The following is a 22,678-nucleotide window of genomic DNA, read 5'->3' on the forward strand; positions in this document are numbered from 1 at the left end:
ATAGATAGGTAGGTAGATGGATAGATAGATAGATAGATAGACCGATAGATAGATATCGATATACATATAGATTTTCTTGCTGTTCAGTCATTTCTCTGTCATGTCAAACTCTTTGTGATCCCATTTGAGGTTTTCTTGGCAAGAGATACATACATACATATGCATACACACATCTGTGTATGTATTATATTCATGTATATGGATATATAAACACATATATAAATATATGTATGCACTGTATTCATGTAGACATAGCTATGCAGTCTGCAGTTTTCAAAATCTGACATTAGGCTCTTACATGTGAACAGATAATCATTCTAGAACAGCAGCTCCAAACCAATAGCCACAACCATTCCCTCTCCTGAAACCCCTTATTCCTGTTCCTGCTACCTAGGACCACCATGGCCCCTGCTTCTGGGTTCCCGCACAAGTAACAGAGAGAGAAGATGGGAGGGAGTCAGGAGAGCCTCAAGTTTACTCCTTTCTTCTTATAGTGCCAGGGTGCTCTTCTCAATAGTCTAAATGCTACTCTAATCCACCACCATCCCTACCCTCCTCACTATATTCTCATTCCCTTCTTCTAACAAAGGCAGCAAGTCAACAAGCATTAATTAAGTGTGTACTTTGTGCCAGGCATGCCATGATCTTTTCTCTAGAACCCTGACCCTGTCCCTCTTCAGTTCCCTTGATAAAATGAGTGCCCAGGAAAGTCATTCCTTTTTCCTCTGAGAAGCATATGCATCTTATTTTAGTCCTTTAATCAATCAGCAAGCATTTGTTAAGCACCTACTATGTGCAAGACATTGAGGCCATATAGATAAAAATGGAACAGACCTTGCCCTCAAGGAGCTTACACTGAATCAGTCTCTCAGAGCCTTTGGAAGCCATCTAGAACTATCCATGCATAAGAATTCAAAGTATTTTAAAAGTGTGCATTCAGCCTCTACTTAAAGATGTCACTACCTCCCCTCAGCTGCCATATTCCACTTCAGGATGTTTAATTGTTACGGATCAAGGGGGTGGTCTATTCTCACATCAAAGTAGTATAAGCCTCTACAATTTGTATCCATTGCTCTTACTGTATGTCTACCCTTCAGGGTCAAATAGAACACATCCAATATAAAAAGAGCCTTTCAAATACTTGAAGACAGCTTAATTATGCCTTAACCCATGCCCACCAAGTCATCTCTTCTTGAAGATAAATATCCTCAGTTCTTTCAACTGCTATGTTTTCTCATCTGCTATGATTTCAAGAGCCTCCATCTTCCTGGTCATCCTCACCTGGATGCTCTCCACCTAATTATCGTGCTTCCTAATATGTGGCACCCATAACTGAATACCCTAAGATTCCACTCAATGCCCAAAAAGTCCATCAGCCTAGAGGCAAAGAATCAAAGTGGTGAATCAGAACATCTGAGTTCAAGTCCTCACTCTACTACTTAATAGGTATTTTAGTAATTAACTCATCCTCTCTGAGCCTTGATTTCCTCATCTGAAAAATGAAGGAACTGAAGATACAATGATCCCTAAGATCCTTTCCAGTTCTAAATCCTGTCATCTCCCCCAATCTTGTTGAAGTAATAAGAAGAAGATGGCAATGGGACAAAGAAGGACACTTTTGAATGCCTGGGAGTTAAGAGAAGCAGGAGGTCCAATTCTCAGAGCTCAAAGAAGAAAAGAAGGGAGAAGCTCACCCTATACCTTCAGACCCTACATCCTGGGATCATCACTTAGTAGGAGGCCCTATTCTTGACAGTTCTTTACCCATCTTTACTGGGCCCCCTAAGTATCACAAACCGTCCTAACCTAATGGAACTCTCCACCCTCCCTACAAAGCCATAAGCAATGGCTTGGAGCTGGAGGAGTCCTACCCCTACTTCTCTTTCCTGGCTGATAGTTGTGCCTGGGGCAAGGAAAAGACAGAGAGAACTTCAGTTTCCCAAATTGTCACTGCAGAAATACATGCAGTTATACCTGGAGCTTAGGTTCTATAACACCATTTGGTTGTACTAAGCTTTGAGTGTGAAACAAGTTCATTGGCTTTTATGTTACCTGGTCTAGCAGCCTAACTACCACGTATAAAACATTGCCTCTAGGGAATATACATCGATACTGACTAACCTTTGAAGTATGATCCCTTGTTACAGTGGGGACTATTTGTGTACATAATCAGATTGTGATGAGCTTTCCTTGCACTCAGCTAATCGCAATTTACTGCACCCAAATCCCCATCACTGGCAAGGCAAAGTGACTGGATTACACTACCCCTTACACATGTTTCCTTCAGGATGCACTTTACAGTGTACACCTACTTTATTTTTTATTTATTAATTAATTAATTAATTTTAATTTTTGCTTTACAAGGTTCAGTTCCTCAAGTTTGGGGGTTTCAAATTTTCTCTCCCTCTGTCTCCTCCCCACTCCCCACAGAAGACACTGAGCAATACCTATGTAGGTTCTATGTATACCTTCACACTAAACATATTTTCACAATAGTCAAGTTGTAAAGAAGAACTTTAACCAACAGAATGAACCATGAGAAAGAAGAAAGAAAACAGAAACAAAAACAATAAAAAAGAGAGCGGTTTGCTTCAATCTGCATTCAGACTCCATAATTCTTTCTCTGCATGTGAAACTCTTTTTCCATCATGAGTCTTTTGAAGTTGTCTTAGAACCTTGTATTGCTGAGAAGAGCCAAGTCTATCAAAGTTAGTCATCAGAGATAACCTGTGTCTGTACTCGTGTATAATGTTCTCCTGGTTCTGCTCCCCTCACTCAGCATCAGATCATATCAGTCTTTCCAGGCCATTGTGAAGTCCATCTGCTCCTCATTTCTCATAGCACGATAGTATTCCATTACATTCATATAACACAACTTGTTTATCCATGCCCCAAATGATGGGCTGCCCCTTGATTTCCAATTCTTTACCACCACAAAAAAACTGCTATAAATATTTTTGAACGTATAGGTCTTTTTCCCACTTGTATTATTTCTTTGGGATATAGCCCTAGAAGTGGTATTCCTGGAGTCTGTCTACTTCTAAACCTGGTCTTGCCATTAATTTTAACCTGATCTCACCTAGATAAAAATTGGGATGGAGATACAATACTTACTCAACTCCCTGTCAACCTCTAGGGATTCTCCCTATTATGTAGGCCCCTGAGCTAGATAATAATGATACACTGAAAGTACACTCCCTGGATCCCAATTAAAAAAATTTTAGTGGATACTAATGGGAGAGAGCAAGCCAACATGCAGAACATGCTCAGCTTTGTCCTTCAAAGACTCAAGATTATTTGTATGGACTAGAAGACCTGAGTGTCCAAGAGCATGCCGAAATAGGCAAAATGACTTGGAAATATTTTATGGAAACCCTAAGCCTGGTTAACACAGGACCCAACTTTTATTTTATCACATTAAGCTTTAGCATCATAGTTTAAGTCACAAGAGGACCTGGTGAGACTCCTGAGGGAGAAAAATCCTATATTAGAAAAATGATTGTCCTATGATCCTCTGCCTCATATTGGGGAGGAAAACTTTTAATTGTACCCATTGGGATGATCCAATGATTTGCACAGGCATACTGTGAGCATTAATGTTGCAATCCCAGTATTACAGTTTCCCAGGTTATCTTCAGCTTGGGGGAATTGCAACAGGTATACACTTTCTCAAATGGGTTCCAGATCTGCACAGAGAAATCTTCTATAATGATGTTTCTTCTAGTTGGTTGTGGTGTTTCATTTTGTTTTGTTTTGAATTTTGGAGTAAGTGGCCTCCAAAGCCTCCTTCCTCCTACAGATGGGAAAAGCCAGTGTCCTGGGTGGAGTCTAAGATTCCAAACATTCCAATTCCAAACAGATCAATCTATGTCTCTCAGCATAGGTAAACCGATTTTTTTTTACACTGGGGAAGAACCAGTAATCAAGGCAGTTCTCCCAAGGTTGGACATCCTCTGAATCAGAATTTAAAGGGACATCAGAGGTTATCTATTCCTATCCTGAACTGACCAACAATCTATTCTATAGCCACCCATAATGAGTGGCAATCCAGCTTCTGCTAGAAGGCCCCCAGTGAGGAGAAACCTTGTCGAGGGAATTCTCCATCTGGTTTCCTAGAGAGCACATGGAGAATCCCTTTTACCAGTGGTCCAAAAGCTGTAGGTAAAATAAAGTAAATAGCCAAATTGAAAGGAAAAAAGCTTATTAGTACACTAAGGAGGATTGCCTAATGCAGTTTTAGCCCACCTCCTGTACAACATTGACTTACATACCTTTTCAAGTCCACTTAGTGTAGAGAGCCAATGTGAAGCATTCTCTGTGGATTGAATTGGACCAGGGGTGCATTGTTCTGCCAAACAAGGAGAACTGATTGCAAGGCTTCCCAAAGAGGGACACTCCCAAAGTTGCTATGTCCCCTCTTTGCTGAGCTGTTAGCATTCCCATCCTAGTTTGTGATTCTTATACATAGTTGGTTGGAAGGCCCCTCCCAGAGGAAAGAACAAAGTTGACATTTTAGTCACACCAAATGTTTCCTAAAATGAGGCATCTTTTCTCCCTGCATATCCTACTATCTCTGTTCTATTTTAGGACAGTTAACTTAAAACCTTCATATGAATTTTTTCTTATACCTAACTGAGATCCATAATTCTGCATTTTCTATATATGGATGCTATATGTGTCCTCTGTGAACAAGCAGAACCAGTCTGATCCTTCTTTCACACAGTACTTTATCAAACAATTCAAATGGTCCCATAAAGGACACTTAAATGTCTTAGTTCTAGAAATTCCACCCTAGGATCTGGGCCATCTATCCTGTGCTATCTCCAAGAAAGTCAGCAGGCTGCATTCACAGCTGAACAGTGTTCAGAACTTACTTTAAAGTTTAAAAGCCCTGTGGTTTCAAAAATTGGCATAAGGGTTTCCAGCATCATTATTGATTACAGCACTTTTGCAACTTATTAGAGGGTTTTATGAGTTGGTCCTGACCACACATTCGATCTGGTGGGCAGCATTTTGGTGATGGGCCTCTTTGAATTTAGTGCCATTTGATAACCTTCCTGCAGAACCATAGAATTAGTGGGAAGAGGAAATATGGGATACAGGAGGTAGGGGTCATCTTTGATGGATCATAGAGTAGTGGTTCTCCAGAACTGGTAATACATAGAATCCTTTGAATGATAGGTTTACCTCAAAAAAGAGCTGAATGGGACTTCAGATGCTATCCAGTCCATTTTGCAGATGGCCCATGAAAGGTAACCTTGACCCAGCTCACCAAAGTAGTAAACAGACAAAGAATTTGAACCCAGGTCCTCTGACAGTAGAGCCAGTGTCTTTTTCACTGCACCATGCTGCCTTTGAGAAGTCATCTAGTCATTAGCAATGTAATTGCCAATAACCCTTTCTTTTACTGATAAAGAAACTAAGCTCCAGAACTGGGACACAAACCATGGAATAGTAGAAAGAGCCGTGAATTTGGAGTTGGATGACACAAGTTCAAATCCCAATTTGCCACTTATTTTCTGAGTAACCCCAGTCAAGCAATAATTTCTCTAAGCCTCAGTTTCCTCATCTGTAAAACAAGGGGGCTAGCTAGACTTTATGTTTTCTGAGGTATCTTCCAGAACTAAATCCATAATTATTTGACCTAGATATTCTGACTCAAGCCCAGTGTTTTTATACTATATCACCATGAGGTGGGGAAGGAAAGTGGGGTAGTGGGATTGTATGGAGAAGACTTTCTTCTGCCTTTAAAAATAACTAGAAATTTGCCAAATTGAGATTCTGTAAACTTCCATAAATAGGACTTTATTTTTCTCATCTAGTCTGAAGCATTGATGCTGAATACAAAACCAGTTTCTAATCCTGGGCTAGATGGCCCTCTGACATCTCTGGCCTTGCTCATTTTCAAAAGAGGGTGTCTCATTGATAAAAAAAAAAAATGCTTGGGAAATCGTTGTTTTACAAAAACACAGCAGGTTCTCGGGAGATGAAAAACACCTTAGAGACCAACTGATTCAGTATTTATATGTCCAAAATACTGTAGCAGAAAACAAAACTCATGAGCTCACTGTGTGTCTCAGGAAGATGCTACTGTGGGTAAAGAGGTGTTTAGGCATTTTGGAGAAGATGGAATTCCAAGGATAAATGTGGTTTTTGCTTACCTTTCACTTGGCTTTAGAGAGCAATGTGAGATCGCCGAGTGACTAGAATAAAAGTCAGAAGGAGAGAGGTTTCTTTTACCACACCAGGGTAGAGGAAGGTGAGTTTCTTAGTTATGTTCAGATTGCTCAGTTGCTCGATGGCATACAATCAACTTGGCATTATCCTCTCATACATAACAATAATAGGTTTGCATAGTGTGTTACAGTTACAAAACGCTTTATATACATTTTCTCTGTTTCTTAAAACATGTTTATTCCTGATAATTTTCTGCCCTGGACTTTCCATGGAATTTTAATGATCAGTTATGTAGCTTATTTTTTAGGGTGGTGTTGGTGGTGGTCTGGACCAATGGTTTTATTTATGTGGAAACTCTTAGATGTCTAGGACACTAAGAGGTTAAGTGACTTTTTCCAGATTGCACAGAAAGTGTGTCTCAGACTTGATTCTAGGTCCTTTCTGGCTCTAAGACAAGGACTCTACTCAGTGCCTTTACTAACTAACTTACAATAGTTGCTTATAACATACAATAGAGAAGAAAGGGGGTGGGAAGCAGTTCAGCAAAACTAATCAGTTCATCAACTATGGCTAATAGCATATGCGATGTTCCACATTCATAATTTCCCAACCCTGCAAAAAGGGAGAGAGATACATTTTGTCATTTCTTCTTTTGGACTGAGCTTGTGCATGATAAATACACAGCATTCAATTGAGGGGTTTTTGTTCTTTCCATTTATATCAACAGGCATGCATTGGATACTATGTGCTAGGTGCTGTGAATATCACCATCATCTCCTTCCCTCCTTCTCCCTGCCCGCCCCCCCAATAATGCATTCCCTTCCCTCAAGGAGCTCGTGTTTTATAAGGGGACAGTCACAATTATGTAGAATACAAGATGCAAGAAGAGCAAAAGAGAAATTCCAACATTTGCTCTTGGAAGTAGGGCTAGACCAGGTGTCAGAAAGACCTGAGTTCCAGTTCTCTCTCTAACACTTGCTGGTTATATGACTATGAGCAAATCATTTAGAATCACCAAGCCTCAGTTCTCTAATGTATAAAGTGAGCCTATTAATCCCTATATGCCACTGGAATTCTGGGAGACTCAAATAAATTATTCATGCAAAACATTTTGCAAACTTCAGAGCACAATGCAAACATCAATTTTCATTATTATGTTACTGTCATTCTTTCTGAATTAATTTACACTGCACCCCTCCCCCATTAGAAGATAGAAGCAGAGTGGAACTAAGAAGGAAATACGGATTTCTTGGTTTTTTGTGTAGAGAAGGACCTATGCTAGGAAAGCACTGAACCAAGGTGACTGGACAGACAGAGCCAGGACTGACGGAACTCTGAGCTGGCAAAGGTGGCTTCAGTCTCTCCTCTATATGAGATTACCTGTTTGGGGGCAGCTGGTATTCTGGTCAATCTTTACTTGGCCATCAAAGTAATTTTTATCAATGTCAAGATACCCCTCACCTGAATCAGTGCAATGCTCTCTATAACTTGCCCTGTCTTGCCTACTGACAACTCTTGGAAGTCTTGGTACTTCTGTCTTGAGGAGAGCAATCCCATGGGCACCACCCTTCCCCCAGTTCTCATGCTCCTGCTTAGTTATAAGGAGTTGTAAGGTCTGAATAACAACATATTCTCAAGTTAGTTGCTTGACGTTGATAAAGGTTAGTTTGGTGCTGAGGCCCTGGAGTGAGGGTGACTGGTGGATTCAGAAAGGAAGGTCTAGGTGAGGGAGATCTTTGAGAGGTATTGTTGACCTCTAAACTTTATTGATATTTAAGCTCACTTGCCATTTGTCTTCTGGCAAAAGAATTTCTAGCCTAATAAAACAGATGGGAAAAGTCCGGGTTAGAGACAAGAAGGCCTTTCTGTATCCCTAAAATCATACCCCACCGGAGGTCCCCCCATTTCTTTTTAAAATTTTAATCAAAATCTCTTTCATCTGTTCCCACCTCCCTTCCATTGCATTGAAAAAAAAATTAACAAAACCCATATGAAAAATACATAAACTGAAGCAAAACAAATTCCTGCATTAGCTATGTTCCCCCCTCTCCCTGCCCCTGCCAAAAGGATCATTCTGCACCTTAAGTATGTCACTTCTCTGTGAGGAGGTGGATGGTATTCTTCATCATTGATCATCTGAAATCATGGTTGGTCATCATGTGGATCAGAGTTTATAAGTCTTTCAAATATATTTGTCATTACAATGTTGTTATATTGTATAAATTGATGTTTTTGTTCACTTCACTGAGTATTTAAGATGTCCCAGGTTTCTCTGAAAGTGTCCCCTTCACCATTCTTCTAGGATAATAGTATCCTATTGCATTCATGTACCATAATTTGTTCAGTCCTTTTCCAGGTGATGTTCACCTTCATAGCTTCTAGTTCTTTGCTAGCACAAAAGAGTTGCTATAAATAATTTTGTACTTATAAGACCCTTTCCTCATTCTTTGATGTCTTTGGGAATATATACTTAGTGGTAGTATCACTGGGTAAAAGGCTATGCACAGTTCAGTAACTTTTGGTCAGAGTAACTTACTTTCCAGAGTGGTTAGACTACTTAGCAATTCCCCCAGAAGCACACTCAGGTTTTCCCACAACTGCTCCAATATTTCTCATTTTCCCTTTTTGTCAGCTGTCAGTCAGAGGGATATGGAGTGGAACCTCAGAGTGGCTTTAATTTTGATTTCTATGATTGATAATGATTTGGGAAATTTTTATATGGCTACCGTTAAGTGAAATTTCTTCCTAATTTGCTTGTTCATATTCCTTCACCATTTATCAGTTAGATGATGGTTTTTATTCCTATATATTTGAATGGATTCCTTATGTAGGTTGACTCTGGGAACTTTATCAGAGAAACTTACTGAAACTATTTTTTCCTCCAGTTACTTATGTCCTTTCTAATCTTAGCTGCATTGCTTTATTTGTGCAAAATCTTTTACATTTTGTTTAACCAAAGCTGTCCATTTTATCTTCTGTGATCCTGTTGTTCAATAGTGAAATCTTCCCCTATCCATAGCTCTGAACAGCAATTTCTTTATTGCTCTTCTAATTTGTTTATGTCACCATTTACGTCTGAGTCATATACCTATTTAGATCTTTGTATAATTGTGGGAGATGTTGGTCTATACCTACACTTTCTGCTGACCACTTTCTCATTTTTCCAGCAAATCTTGTCTCTTTGTTTTTAAGACCAATTCTGTCTAGAGGAAATAAACTCATTAGATGTGGGACAGGGGTGGGGTGGGGGAGTGGCAGGATCAAGAGAGGTCAGGCTTCAGAGTTTCCCAGTCATTTTTACCTTCCTTTGAGGAAAGGGAACCAAGAAGGGGAAGAGTTGTATACCTTTCTAATGTGATTCTTTCCTCTCATTCCCACAGGTTCCCTCAGAAAATGAGAAGAGGAAATCAGTCTGAAGTGACTATGTTTATTCTTGAAGGACTGACAGATGAGCCAGAGCTTCAGATGCCCCTCTTCTTCATGTTCTTGGGCATCTATACAGTCACTGTGTTGGGGAACCTGGGCATGATCATACTGATTAGATTCAGTTCTCAACTCCATACCCCCATGTACTATTTGCTCAGCAGTTTGTCTGTTTTAGACCTCTGTTATTCCTCTGTCATTACCCCCCAAATGCTAATGGGATTTTTATTCGAAGATAAAACTATCTCCTATCCTAAGTGCATGACTCAACTGTTTTTCTTCTGCACTTTTGGTATTTCTGAGTGCTACATACTGGCAGCTATGGCTTATGATCGCTATGTTGCCATCTGTAGACCTCTACTGTACCACATCCTCATGTCCCCTCGAGTCTGCTCCTTGCTGGTGATCTCTGTGTTCTCTGTGGGCTTCACAGATGCAGTGATACACACAGGTTGCATATTGAGGTTGCCATTCTGTGGGCCAAATGTAATCAATCATTACTTCTGTGACATTGTCGCCCTCATCAAACTCTCTTGCTCCAGCACTTACCTAGATGAGCTCTTGATTTTTGTTATTGGTGGATTCAACATGGTAGCAACCAGCTTGACGATCATAATTTCGTATGCTTTTATCCTCTCCAGTATCCTCCGCATCAACTCCAAAGAGGGCAGGTCAAAAGCCTTTAGTACCTGTAGTTCCCATCTCATGGCAGTCACTGTGCTTTATGGATCCCTCATGTCCATGTATCTTAAACCTGCTTCCAGTAACAACCTGGCTCAGGAAAAAGTTTCCTCATTATTTTATACTACAGTGATTCCCATGCTGAACCCCTTGATCTACAGTCTGAGAAATAAGGATGTGAAGACTGCATTGAAGAAACTCACAGAAAGGAAAATATTCTTATAGTTGGTATAATTTTTACATCTATATTTCTTGCTCATAAAGTAAGCTTAATAACTCAGATTTCATTTTTCATTCTCTTTTCCACTTCAAAGTTAAGTAAATATATCCCCCTTTTCACTCTCTGATACTTATCCAACCTGACTAGAAGAATGCCTACAATTATGGAAGATTAATTTTTTTCTGTCTCTCCCTTTCTTGATTCCTCTTCCACACAGCTGCCAAGTAGATGTTTCTAAAGCACAGATCTATACGCATGACTATACTGTCTCCTCCAATGAAATATAAAGTCCTAGAAAGCAAGGACTCTCATTTTTGTCTTTGTATTCTCAGTACCCAGCAGTGTCAAGCACATACAAGATGCTTAATAAACACTTATTGACTGACTGATAGATTACTGAAGAAGCTTTAGTGATTCCCAATTACCTTTAGGGAAAGATACAAACTTCTTTGTTGCTTAAAGTCCTTTAAAATCTTGCTCTAATCCACGTTTCCAGATTTAGCTTGCAATGAACACTGTCAGAGATAATAGCACTAATTTTTTCATGTAAAACTTGTTGCCACCAGCAGATTTCCATTGCCTTACTCCATATCTCACAAGGAAGCTCATTTCAGGTCCTGATAACAGCTGCCTAAATGAGTTGAGGGTCTCTCCAGGTCACAGGAGCAATGACCCTTCTCCTGGAGATTGCTTTTATTCCCAAAATCTGGATGCTTCATTAGCTTGTGGTTGCTTTGACAATTGCCAGAATGGGTCTAGGAGTCTATGAGATGGAGATAACACACAACAACTATGTACAAAGAAGATACACACCCCCCCACACACACACACGTGTGTGTATGTGTGTGTGTATGTGTGTGCGTGTGTGTGTATTGACAAATTAGAAACCAATAGAGGGAAGGTAACTAAAGTTAAAGAGCATTAAAATGACAGTAAATTGATATTAGTCAGGGGTCTAGCAGGGCCTGGTCAAGATTTCCTACATAACACTCTTGGCATTCGTACTGTTCCCCCTACATAACATTCCATTTTCCATTTCCATGCCTGAATACAGGCTGTCCTCAAACTCCTTACCTCCCTTGCCTTTCTCTGTATCGTAAGCACCAACTTCAATACGTCTTTCCTGTGTACCTAGTTAATTCTCTTCTCTAGCTCTTTCAAAAATTACATCGAATTTGTTCTGTGTATATTTTATATCACTTTCCTGTTCACATATTGTCACCTCTCTCCCCTCTGGAACCTTGTTTTCTTTTCCCACTACCAAGCACAGTGATGGGCAAAGAGTGTATGTAACTGAGAATGTTTCTTTGAATTGATTTATCAATGAGAATCCTTAATGATTAAAGTTTGTCTCAGTGAGTTTTTATTTAATCTTATTCCTGAGCCACCTATTTTTGGCTTCCATCCCCTTTTAATAATTGAGACAAGGCAATTTAATCATCTGAGCAGGAGGGTACAGTTGTTCATAGAATGATTAAACCATAGGTTTAGAAATTGAGAGGATCTTGTCTACCATCTAGTTTAACCTCCTTATTTTGCAGATGATGAAGAGATGCCTAGAGAGGCTGTGACTTGCTCAAGTTCAAACAGATAGTATCAGAGCTGGGATTGTTAGTTTCTCTGACTCTGAATCTAGTGCTCTCCTCTATCTCCAATAATCTTGATGATGGCACCAGTCATTTTTTCCCCTCATACCTGTAGCAAATTTATAAAGACAAAAGTAGTGTAGGCTTCCTGGCTGGTGTTTCTGAGCTGACCTACAGAGCAGATTGTGTTGTTAGGGGGAGAGCAAGGGAGCTAGGTGAGATTGCTATGTAGTAAAGCAATGCAGTGCTGGAGAGATTATAAATAGAAAATCATGTTTGTTCTTCCCTTTCTAGCCTAATAATAATTTTCATGGTAGAATAATTCAGTGTATTTAATATATAAATATTTATATATATGCATAATATAACATAGAAATGTAATTATATAAATTATATGTAAATTTCTATTTTATTTAGATTGTATATTTATAAGTTGATATAAAACATACAATATAAATATAAAAATTACATATACAATATATAAATAGATACACAAAATACATAACTATATAAATATTTAAAATCATATATAATATAAAAAACAAGATATATAAAATATATAAAGTTATGTATAAAACATTTGATATAAATATGTAAACTATATAAAATACATTAATACAAATATAAAAATGTAAAATAGCTAAGCTATTTTTCCTACTTCAAACCAATCCCCCTTTTGGATTGCCTCAATGCATCTGTTCATTGAGGCTCAAAACTTTGCACTCATCCCTGACTTCTTTCTTTTGCCTTTTCTCCACTGTCACTGACCTGGTCATTTTCTACTATCGCTTCCTAAAGTATTTTCATTAAGAATGCTTGGAAGTCTCCTATTTCATCAAAAATCTATTTTTCTTATTTTAGGATTATACTCAGATTTTCTGGTTAAATTATTCTGGGTTGTAAGTCTATAACTCTTGCCACTTGGAGTATTGTATTCCTAGCTCTCTACTTCTGTGTTGTGTTAGCTGCTAAATCCTATGTGATCCTCACTGTGAGGCCTTGTACAAGAATGTTGTCTTCCTGGTTGTTTGAGGTATTTTTTTTGACTATGGATTTTAGCTATACCATTCCTGGGAGCTTTCTTTTGGGAGTTTCTTTCAGAGGGTGACCAATGGATTCTTTGTATATTCAATTTGTCCTCTTGTTCTGATAGATGTAGGCAGTTTTCTTTCATGATCTTTTGAAATATGATATCCAGGCTCTTTCTTTTTTGTTTTGGGAGGTGGCTTTCAAGTAGTCCAGTGGTTCTTAAATTTCTCTCCTTGAACTTTTTTTTGAGGTCATTTGTCTTTGATATGAGATAAGTTAGATTTTCTTCTACTTTTTCAGTCTTTGGGCTTTGTATTAATATTTCTTGTTTGCTCACCAAGTCATTAACTTCTGTTTGGTCCATTCTAATTGTTTTTTAGCTATTCCAAATATTTTAATAAGAGTTCTCTGAAAGGCATTTAAAACACCAGTTTGTGAGGATAAACTCCGTTGGAGAGAGAGAATACAGAATGTAGGTAGCCACAGAGCTGAGGAATTTTCTTGATTTGGGGCAGGATCTGAGAGCCCACTGTTTTCTGATCAGCCTTGCACTTCTCTGTAATCTCTTATTTCTCTTTTTCTGTGTCAAAAATCTCTCCCTCTTGGTGTCTAGGTTTACAGAGCCTCTTCTTCTTGAAGTAAGCATCAGTAAGATGATTTGGAATTTTTACACCTGAAAGGTTAACCCTGGTAGAGGTGGCAATGACAAATTTCTGATGCGTCCTTCTCAGAGGAACATGATTGATGGTCAGAGGTCCAGTCACCAGTAGCCGTCCACTAGCCTGCTGCTTCAGGAAAACTACTCGCTTGCCCCTGTGGTGGCCCGTGAGCATAATCAGAACGGTGCCTGATTTGATGCTAGCTCGAAGTCTCCTCACATGCTGGTTGAAGGGCTTTTTGCCATGACTTAGTAGCTTTCTAGGCACATCCTTAGTTGGGTAATACTGAGCATTTTGCGAATCTTTACCACACAGGTTCCTCCATTCTTATCACCACCAACTGACTTTGAAATAGTAGCAGGCACTGTCTTTCTTTTTCCTTTCAATCCAGGTTTTTGGTGCAGCATACTTCCACTTGTACATGGCTCTCTGGGAATACATTGCAGATCTGGAGTATTTACCAATCCCTCAGGCCAGGACTGGGTTCCTAGTGCAGTGCTTTCAAGGCTTTTTCACCACCTTTTCAGTCATATCTTCCTCTTTGACCTTCTTTTCCTTTGATTCCTTTGGGGCTTTTTGTCCACCATCTTGAGAGAAGGGAAAGAGCTGGTCCATTCTAATTTTCAAGGAGTCTGGTGTTCGCATAAGGTTTTTTACCTCTTGTCCTAAGCTATTTTTCTTCTTCCAATTCTTTCCTCCAAAGCTATAAATTATTTTCCAATTCTTTCTTCTATTATTCTAATTTCATTTATAAACTCGTTTAAAAATTCTTGGTTTATTTCTTCCAGAAATTCTAATTGAACTTGCATCTAAACTGTGTTTTTTCTTTGTAGCCCTCTACATTAACACACCCCAGCTAAAAGTGATCCTTCCCTTAGCAAATTTTCCTAGAGTGCTTTATCTAATATTTCCTTTCTCTCATCTTATAATGTCTTCATTCCTTAGCAGAATATTATCATTTAGACATTTTTGTATCCTTAGATTCTATCCCTATGTACGGTGCATAACACATTGTAGTTGCTTAACAATAGTGAATAAAAATATCCCACAAAGCCTTAAATCTAAAGTTATTGTGTCTTAAGGGTTACAATTTATTATCTCATTTGATTTTCACAAAACCCCTATGAGATTGTGGTATTATTATTCTTATTTTACAGATGAGGTATCTGAGGCTGAGAAAGTTAGGTGACTTTCCCAGAGGCACAGAAGTAATGTATTTGAGTCAGGATTTGAACTCAGCTACTCCTGATTTCTAGTCCAGTGTTCGATTCACCCTACTACCTCTCTACCCCATTAGAGTAACCCTTAGAGAGTAACTATATTAGTAGGCACTGGTGGGAATGGGACCTTCCAGAAGAAAGGAATTGTTATCTACAGTAATAAGTGGATAACTATAATAACAACATTTATACTAACTACCACAGGAAGCCTCAAATTCGTTCCTAACCCACATCACTATTTGCCCAGGACGCTCTTCCTGATATTGGCTAGTGCTTCTCACAACCATCTTCACGCCATCTTTGGCAGGTACGCAGTGAGTTGCCAAGCCATTGGACAAAATTATGTAATGCAGAAAAGCAGAAAAAGCCCATCATTAGAGGAGGAGAGGTTCATAGTAATAATAAGTAGCATTGAGATAAAATTTTAAAGTTTGCCAAGGGATGTACGCTTTACCTCATTTTGTCCCCCAAAAAAACCCTTTGAGGTCGGTACTATTGTTATCCCTATTGTGCAGATGAAGAAACTGAGGCTGAAAAGGGGTTTTAAGTGATTTCTACAGGATTACACATTCAGTAAATACTTGAGACACCATTTGAACTCAGGTCTTCTTGACTCTAAGTCCAGCACTATATCCTCTGTACTACCCTAGTATCTTTAAAATATCTCTAGAAATATAGAATATAATGGCTCAAAGACACGGTAGAGGGCACCTAGGCCAGTTTCCTTATTCTTCAGATGAGGAATCTGAGGCTCAGAAAGGAAGCATACCTAATGAATGACAGAACAGCTACTGGAAGATAGGTTTATGAGTCATTTTATGGCTTGCCCTGTAACCAATTGCAATGTCTTCCTCACCTCTCCCACTGTGTACTCCCAAAAACTATACTAGTCTAGTGAACCCTACCTTGGGGTCTTTGGTCATTGAGGCAGACTATTGACACAATTTACTGGTTACAGCTAGCCTAACTAATAAGTTGATCATTCTGAGATGACTGCCTCTCAGTTTACCTTAATATTCAAACATATTGGCAATGGTTATGACAAGAAGATGACTAAGGTAGAACACAAACTATGGCTGTTGCCCAATAGACAAAATGGGCCATTTTGATACATCACCAGAGAGGACTGCCCAGGTCTCCTTAATGTCTTCGGGGATCAGTTTTTCCCTGGAATCTGGGAATCACAAAACTCTGCTATTTTCTTGGAGATACCACAAGAGTATGCTGTGTTTATATGCCAAAACGCTTAGGTGGATTATTGACTAAGGCATTCCATGAGGTGCAGTGAACTGTTCTACTCACTCCTTTGGGGAGGTTCAGTGCTGCTGATACCAGGCAGAGACCCAGGGAGAAAAGAAAGAACTGGCCAGCTGATACTAAAGAAGATGATGATAGAAAGATAGATAGACAGATAGATAGATAGATGGATAGATAGATAGATAGATAGATATGGATATGAATGTAGATTTTCTTGCTGTTCAGTCATTTGTCAGTCATGTCATACTTTGTGATCTCATTTGAGGTTTTCTTGGCAAAATATACATACATACATATGCACACACAAATACATACACATAACCACACATGTGTATGTATTATATTCATAGATATAAATATATATAAACACATATATAAGTATATGTATGTATTATATTCGTATAGACATAGCTATACAGTCTCCAATTTTCAAAATACGACATTGGGCTCTTACATGTGAACAGATAATCATTCTAGAACAGCAGCTCCAAACCAATAGCCACAAGCACTCCCTCTCCTGAAACCCCTTATTCATATTCCTGCTACTAGATGACTTCTCAAAGGAAGCATGGTGCAGTCACAATGACACTGGCTCTACTGTCAGAGGACCTGGGTTCAAATTCCTTGTCTGTTTACTACCTTGGTGAGCTGGGTCAAGGGTACCGTTCATGGGTCATTTGCAAAATGCACTGGATAGCATCTGAAGTCACTTTCAGCTGTTTTTGGAGGATCAATGATCCTATCATTCAAAGGATTCTATGTATTGCCAGTTCTGGAGAACCACTACTCTACAATCCATCAAAGATGACCCCTACCTCCTGTATCCCATATTTCCTCTTCCCACTAATTCTATGCTTCTACAGGAAGGTTATCAAATGGAATTAAATTCAAAGAGGCCCATCGCCAAAAGGCTGGCCACCAGATCAAATGTGTGGTCAGGACCAACACACAAAACCCTCTAATAAGGTGCAAAAGTGCTGTAATCAGTGTCAATGCTGGAAGCCCCTATGCACATTGATGAAACCACAGGGCTTTTAAACTTTGAAGTAAGTTCTGAACACTATGCAGCTGTGAATGCAGCCTACTGACTTTCTTCCCTCTCACTTATTATTCTCTAAGGATCATCAGACTTTTCTTTCCGTGCACTTTTCAGCTGAACTCTCCTATATGTGTTGTGCCCCTCAATTAGAAAGTGAGCTCCTTGAAAGCATGGACTGTTTCATGTATTTCTTTCTATCTTGACTGCTTAGCAAAATGAGTGACATTTAATAAATGCTTACTGAGTACTTTTTCATTCCTTAATTCTCCTAATCATTGTAGGTTTTGTTTAGTGAATTGCTTACCCCAGAACAATTTCTGCTATCCTATCCAGTGCTAGAGTCCCATGGGACACCCATGACCCAGCTGGTAGAGATTAATTCTGGAGAAACAAGCTATGTATAATATTTTGAGTAAAACATATCTAAGAAGACTAAAAGATTACTTTGGCATTCTCACACCTAATCCTCCATGGTGCTGTTCTTCACCATTAACATGAACAATTGAATTGACTGTAGTTAAAATAATTTATAGATATTTAAAGAAGGAAGTTCTCCTATAGGATACATAAGAATGTGACTGGTTCCCTATTAGTCGTATGTGATCTAGTGTGGAATGTATGCAGACTGAAGGTACCAGGAAGTTCCTGAACCACATCACCAAATGGTCAGAAGTATCATCCAGTTTCTACCAGTGACACGTAAATATCTGCAAAACATGGGTGGGAAAATTAAGGCAAAGAGCAACCTGGAGAAACTCTGAGAAGAAGGTCTCCTTAATGTCTTCAGGGATCAGTTTTTCCCTGGAATCTGGGAATCACAAAATTCTGCTATTTTCTTGGAGATACCACAAGGGCATGTTGTGTTCATATGCTATGCCAAAACCCTCAGATGGACTATTGGCTAAGGCATTCCACGAGGTACAGTGAACTGTTCTACTCACTCCTTTGGGGAGGTTCAGTGCTGCTGATGCCAGGCAGAGACTCAGGGAGAAAAGAAACAACTGGCCAGTTGATACTAAAGAAGATTTTGATAGAAAGATAGATACATAGATAGATAGATAGACAGACAGATAGGTAGGTAGATATGGATATACATATAGATTTCTTGCTGTTCAGTCATTTGTCAGTCATGTCAAACTCCTTGTGATCCCATTTCATGTTTTCTTGGCAAGAGATACATACATACGTACATACACACACACATACAAAAACATACACACATATGTATATGTATTATATTCATAGATAAATACATAAACATATATAAGTATATATATATGTATTATATTCATATAGACATAGCTATACAGTCTCCAATTTTCAAAATCTGACATTGGGCTCTTACATGTGAATAGATTCTAGAACAGCAGCTCCAAACCAATAGCCACAAGTACTCCCTCTCCTAAAACCCCTTATACCTATTCCTGCTACCTAGGACCACCACGGACCCTGCTTCTGGGTCCCCACCCAAGTAACATAGAGAGAAGATGGGAGGGAGTCAGGAGAGCCTCAAGTTTACTCCTTTCTTCTTATAGTGCCAGGGTGCTCTTCTCAATAGTCTAAATGCTAGTCTAATCCACCACCATCCCTAGCCTCCTCACTATATTCTCATTCCCTTCCCCTAACAAAGGTAGTCAGTCAACAAGCATTTATTAAGCATGTATTTTGTGCCAGGCATACCATGATCTTTTCTCTAGAACCCTGACCCTGTCCCTCTTCAGTTCCTTCCCTTGATAAAACGAGCAACCAGGAAAGTCATCCCTTTTTCCTCTGAGAAGCATATGCATCTTATTTCAGTCCTTTAATCAATCAGCAAGCATTTATTAAGCACCTACTATGTGCAAGACATTGAGGCCATATAGATTAATATGGAACAGACCTTGCCCTCAAGGAGCATACACAGAGTCAGTCTCTCAGAGCCTTTGGAAGCCATCTAGAACTATCCATGCATAAGAATTCAAAGTATTTTAAAAGTGTGCATTCAGCCTCTACTTAAAGGTATCACTACCTCCCCTCAAATGCCCCATTCCACTTCAGGATGTTTAATTGTTAGGGGGAAAGGAGGCTGGTCTATCCTCACATCAAAGTTGTATAAGCCTCTACAATTTGTATCCATTGCTCTTACTGTATGTATACCCTCCAGGGTCAAACAGAACATGTCCAACAGAACAAGAGTTTTTCAAATACTTGAAGACAGCTTAATTATGCCTTAACCCATGCCCACCAAGTCATCTCTTCTTGAAGATAAATATCCTCAGTTCTTTCAACTGCTATGTTTTCTCATCTGCTATGATTTCAAGAGCCTCTATCATCCTGGTCATCCTCTGCTGGATGCTCTCCACCTAATTAGTGTGCTTCCTAATATGTGGCACCCATAACTGAATACCCCTAAGATTTCACTCAATGCCCAAAAAGGCCATCAGCCTAGAGGCAAAGAATCACGGTGGTGAATCAGACCATCTGAGTTCAAGTCCTCACTCTACTACTTAATAGCCATTTAGTAACTAACTCTTCCTCTCTGAGTCTTGATTTCCTCGTCCGCAAAATCAAGGAGCTTGACAATTCAATGATCCCTAAGATCCTTTCCAGGTCTAAATCCTGTCATCTCCCCAAATCTTGTCTAAGTAATAAGAAGAAGATGGCAATGGGACAGAAAAGGACACTTTTTAATGCCCGGGAGTTAAGAGAAGCAGGAGGTCCAATTCTTAGAGCTCAAAGAGGAAAAGGGAGAAGCTGGCCCTATACCTTCAGACCCTACATCCTAGGATCATCACTTAGTAAGAGGCCCTGTTCTTGACATTTCTTTACCCATCCTTCCTGGGCCGCCTAAGTATCACAAACCATCTTACCCTAATGGGACTCTCCACCCTCCCTACAAAGACATCAGCAATGGCTTGGGGCTGGGGGAGTCCTACCCATACTTCCTTTTACTGGCTGATAGTTGTGCCTAGGGCAAGGAAAAGAGAGAGAGAATTTTAGATTCCCAAATTGTCACTGCAGAAATATATGCAGTTATACCTGGAGCTTAGGTTCTATAGCACCATTTGTTTGTACTAAGCTTTGAGTGTGAAACAAATTCATTGGCTTTTATGTTACCTGGCCTAGCAGCCTAACTACCATGTATAAAACATTGCCTCTAGGGAATATACATCAATACTGACTAACCTTTGAAGTATGATCCCTTGTTACAGTGGGGACTATTTGTGTACATAATCAGACTGTGATGAGCTTTCCTTGCACTCAGCTAATCCCGATTTACTGCACCCAGATCCCCATCACTACCAAGGCAAAGTGACTGGATTGTCCTACTCACTCACACATATGTCCTCAGGATGCACTTTCACAGTGTCCATCTCTTTTATTTTTTTATTAACTAATTAATTTTTTTTTCATTTTTGGCTTACAAGATTCAGTTCCTCAAGTTTGGGGGTTTCAAATTTTCTCTCCCTCTCTCTCCTCCCCACTCCCCACCCAAGACAATGTGCAATCTTCTCCCACTTGTATGATTTCTTTGGGATATAGTACTAGAAGTGGTATTCCTGGGTGTCCATCTACTTTAAAGCCTGGTCTTGCCATTAACTTTAACCTGATCTCACCTAGATAAAAATTGGGATGGAGATACAATGCTTTACTCAAGACTCTGACCACCTATAGGTATTCTCCCTATTAAGTAGGACCCTGAGCTAAATAATAAGGGTACACTGAAAGCGCACTCCCTGCATCCCAATTAAAAAAGTTTTAGGGGATACTAATGGGAGAGAGCAAGCCAACACGCAGAACAGGCTCAGCTTTGCCCCTCAAAGCCTCAAGATTATCTGTGTATACTAGAAGAGCTGAGTGTCCAAGAGTATGCAGAAACAGGCAGAGGATCAACTACCCAGTGAAATTGAGCATAATCTTTCAGGGGAGGAGATAGACATTCAATGAAATAGGGGACTTCCAGACCTTCCTGATGAAAAGAAAAGAGCTCAATGAAAATTTTGATTTTCAAATATAAGACTCAAGAGAGGCATAAAATGGTAAATATGGCATCTGGCCATATTGCCATGGTTTCCTTGTCACTTAAAGTTATAAAAATGACTACCCCAAGGTGTTCAAGGCCCTTCAAACCTGATAGATGTTCTAAGCCTGAGCTAGTCATCACACGTTGCTCAGAATTAGAGGGAGGGGGAACAATCTACCCAAGCAACACATTGGTGTATTTTTGTTAACTATCCTATCTTATGGTGAATAAATCTCCTTTTGTTAACTGTTAAATGACCTATGAATGCCTCATTTGATCTGAACATTGCACCTGAATTAATAGCTTACCACGCAATATCATCCTGAGTCAGGCCCACCCCAACAGTGGCAGTAGCGCCACATTATTCCACAATCAAAATGAATCTCTTCTTTTACACAAAAACACTCCAGCCTTTTTCATCATTCAACATTCTTTATGAAAAGGGCCTTGAACAATTAGTGTGCCGTGCCTTGTCTGACTTCCAAAATGGCTGTTGTCTGTTGCACAGATACCATTACTCACCCTTCTTTCTTAATTCAGATCTGTTTCTTCCTAACACTCTATAGGTACCTGCTTAATCACAGGACATCTACTATGTGTCACCTGTTTTCTACTAAGGCTGGAGAGAAACCTCACTTGACAACATCCTTGGAAATGGTCTGCTCCATCCATTTCAGATCCCTACTGAGTGTTAGGGGTCCTTGACCAGCAAGTATCCCTATCTCAGTACACAATGATGAGGTGGGAGTCAAAGGTGGGTACAACTCTGATTTATTGGAAGCCATTATCCATTTTTATAGGTTTTTGCACTACATAAGCAGAAGCAGGTGTTCAAGGGGATGAGAGCATGGGAAAAAAGAGATGTGCTTCAGTAATGTATTGTTGCACTTAGATTAGATGTAAGTAGCGATATCTGGTGGGAAGAATCTGGATTATTGTAAACTATGTTGCCTACAAGCGTATGGGAAAAACTAGGGCTGTGGTAAGGTAGTTTCCATAGGAGTATGGGAACAGAAGGGGAGTGCTGTTCTACAGTATCTAAAGAGGCATGGGAAGGCTCGAGCAGGATACAAGCTGGTATCAGAACTGTATGAGCTACGTGAGGCACGGGGCAGAATGCCCCTGTAAAGTATCCAAGAAGTTCCCATTAATTAAAGCATGTTTGTGTTAGGCACTGGTTCAAGACCATTCGGTAATGGCCAGCTGGGTTCCTCCTACTGGGCTTGTGAGTCCTTGGTGGATGGACTCTGCCTGCATGAGAAAGGATGGCTACCAGAGCAAGCAGCGGGGCTGTTAAGGGGGGCTGCTAGGAATGGAAGTCTTTCCTCCGGGTGCTTCACTGTTCCAACTCCTACTAAGCCTGTCTGGTTTTACCCAGGAAACA

At 39.6% G+C, this 22,678-nt stretch overlaps 1 protein-coding gene and 1 pseudogene across 1 annotated transcript; one reads left to right on the top strand and one right to left on the bottom strand.

Moving 5' to 3' along the window:
* The first annotated feature begins 9,570 nt into the window (after window positions 1-9,570).
* On the top strand, window positions 9,571-10,506 carry LOC118836991 (olfactory receptor 8D4-like). The gene has a single exon (XM_036744050.1). The coding sequence runs from the start codon at window positions 9,571-9,573 to the stop codon at window positions 10,504-10,506; it is 936 nt and encodes a 311-aa protein (XP_036599945.1).
* Window positions 10,507-13,682: 3,176 nt separating this feature from the next.
* LOC118836992 lies at window positions 13,683-14,182 on the bottom strand (annotated as a pseudogene).
* Window positions 14,183-22,678: the final 8,496 nt, after the last annotated feature.

This window comes from Trichosurus vulpecula, chromosome 2 (genome assembly GCF_011100635.1).
Source record: "Trichosurus vulpecula isolate mTriVul1 chromosome 2, mTriVul1.pri, whole genome shotgun sequence".
In the NCBI taxonomy this organism is placed as follows: domain Eukaryota; kingdom Metazoa; phylum Chordata; class Mammalia; order Diprotodontia; family Phalangeridae; genus Trichosurus; species Trichosurus vulpecula.

What these genes read in the sequence shown, in the direction of transcription:
- LOC118836991 (XM_036744050.1), top strand. Translation starts at nt 9,571, where the DNA reads ATGAGAAGAGGAAATCAGTCTGAAGTGACTATGTTTATTCTTGAAGGA.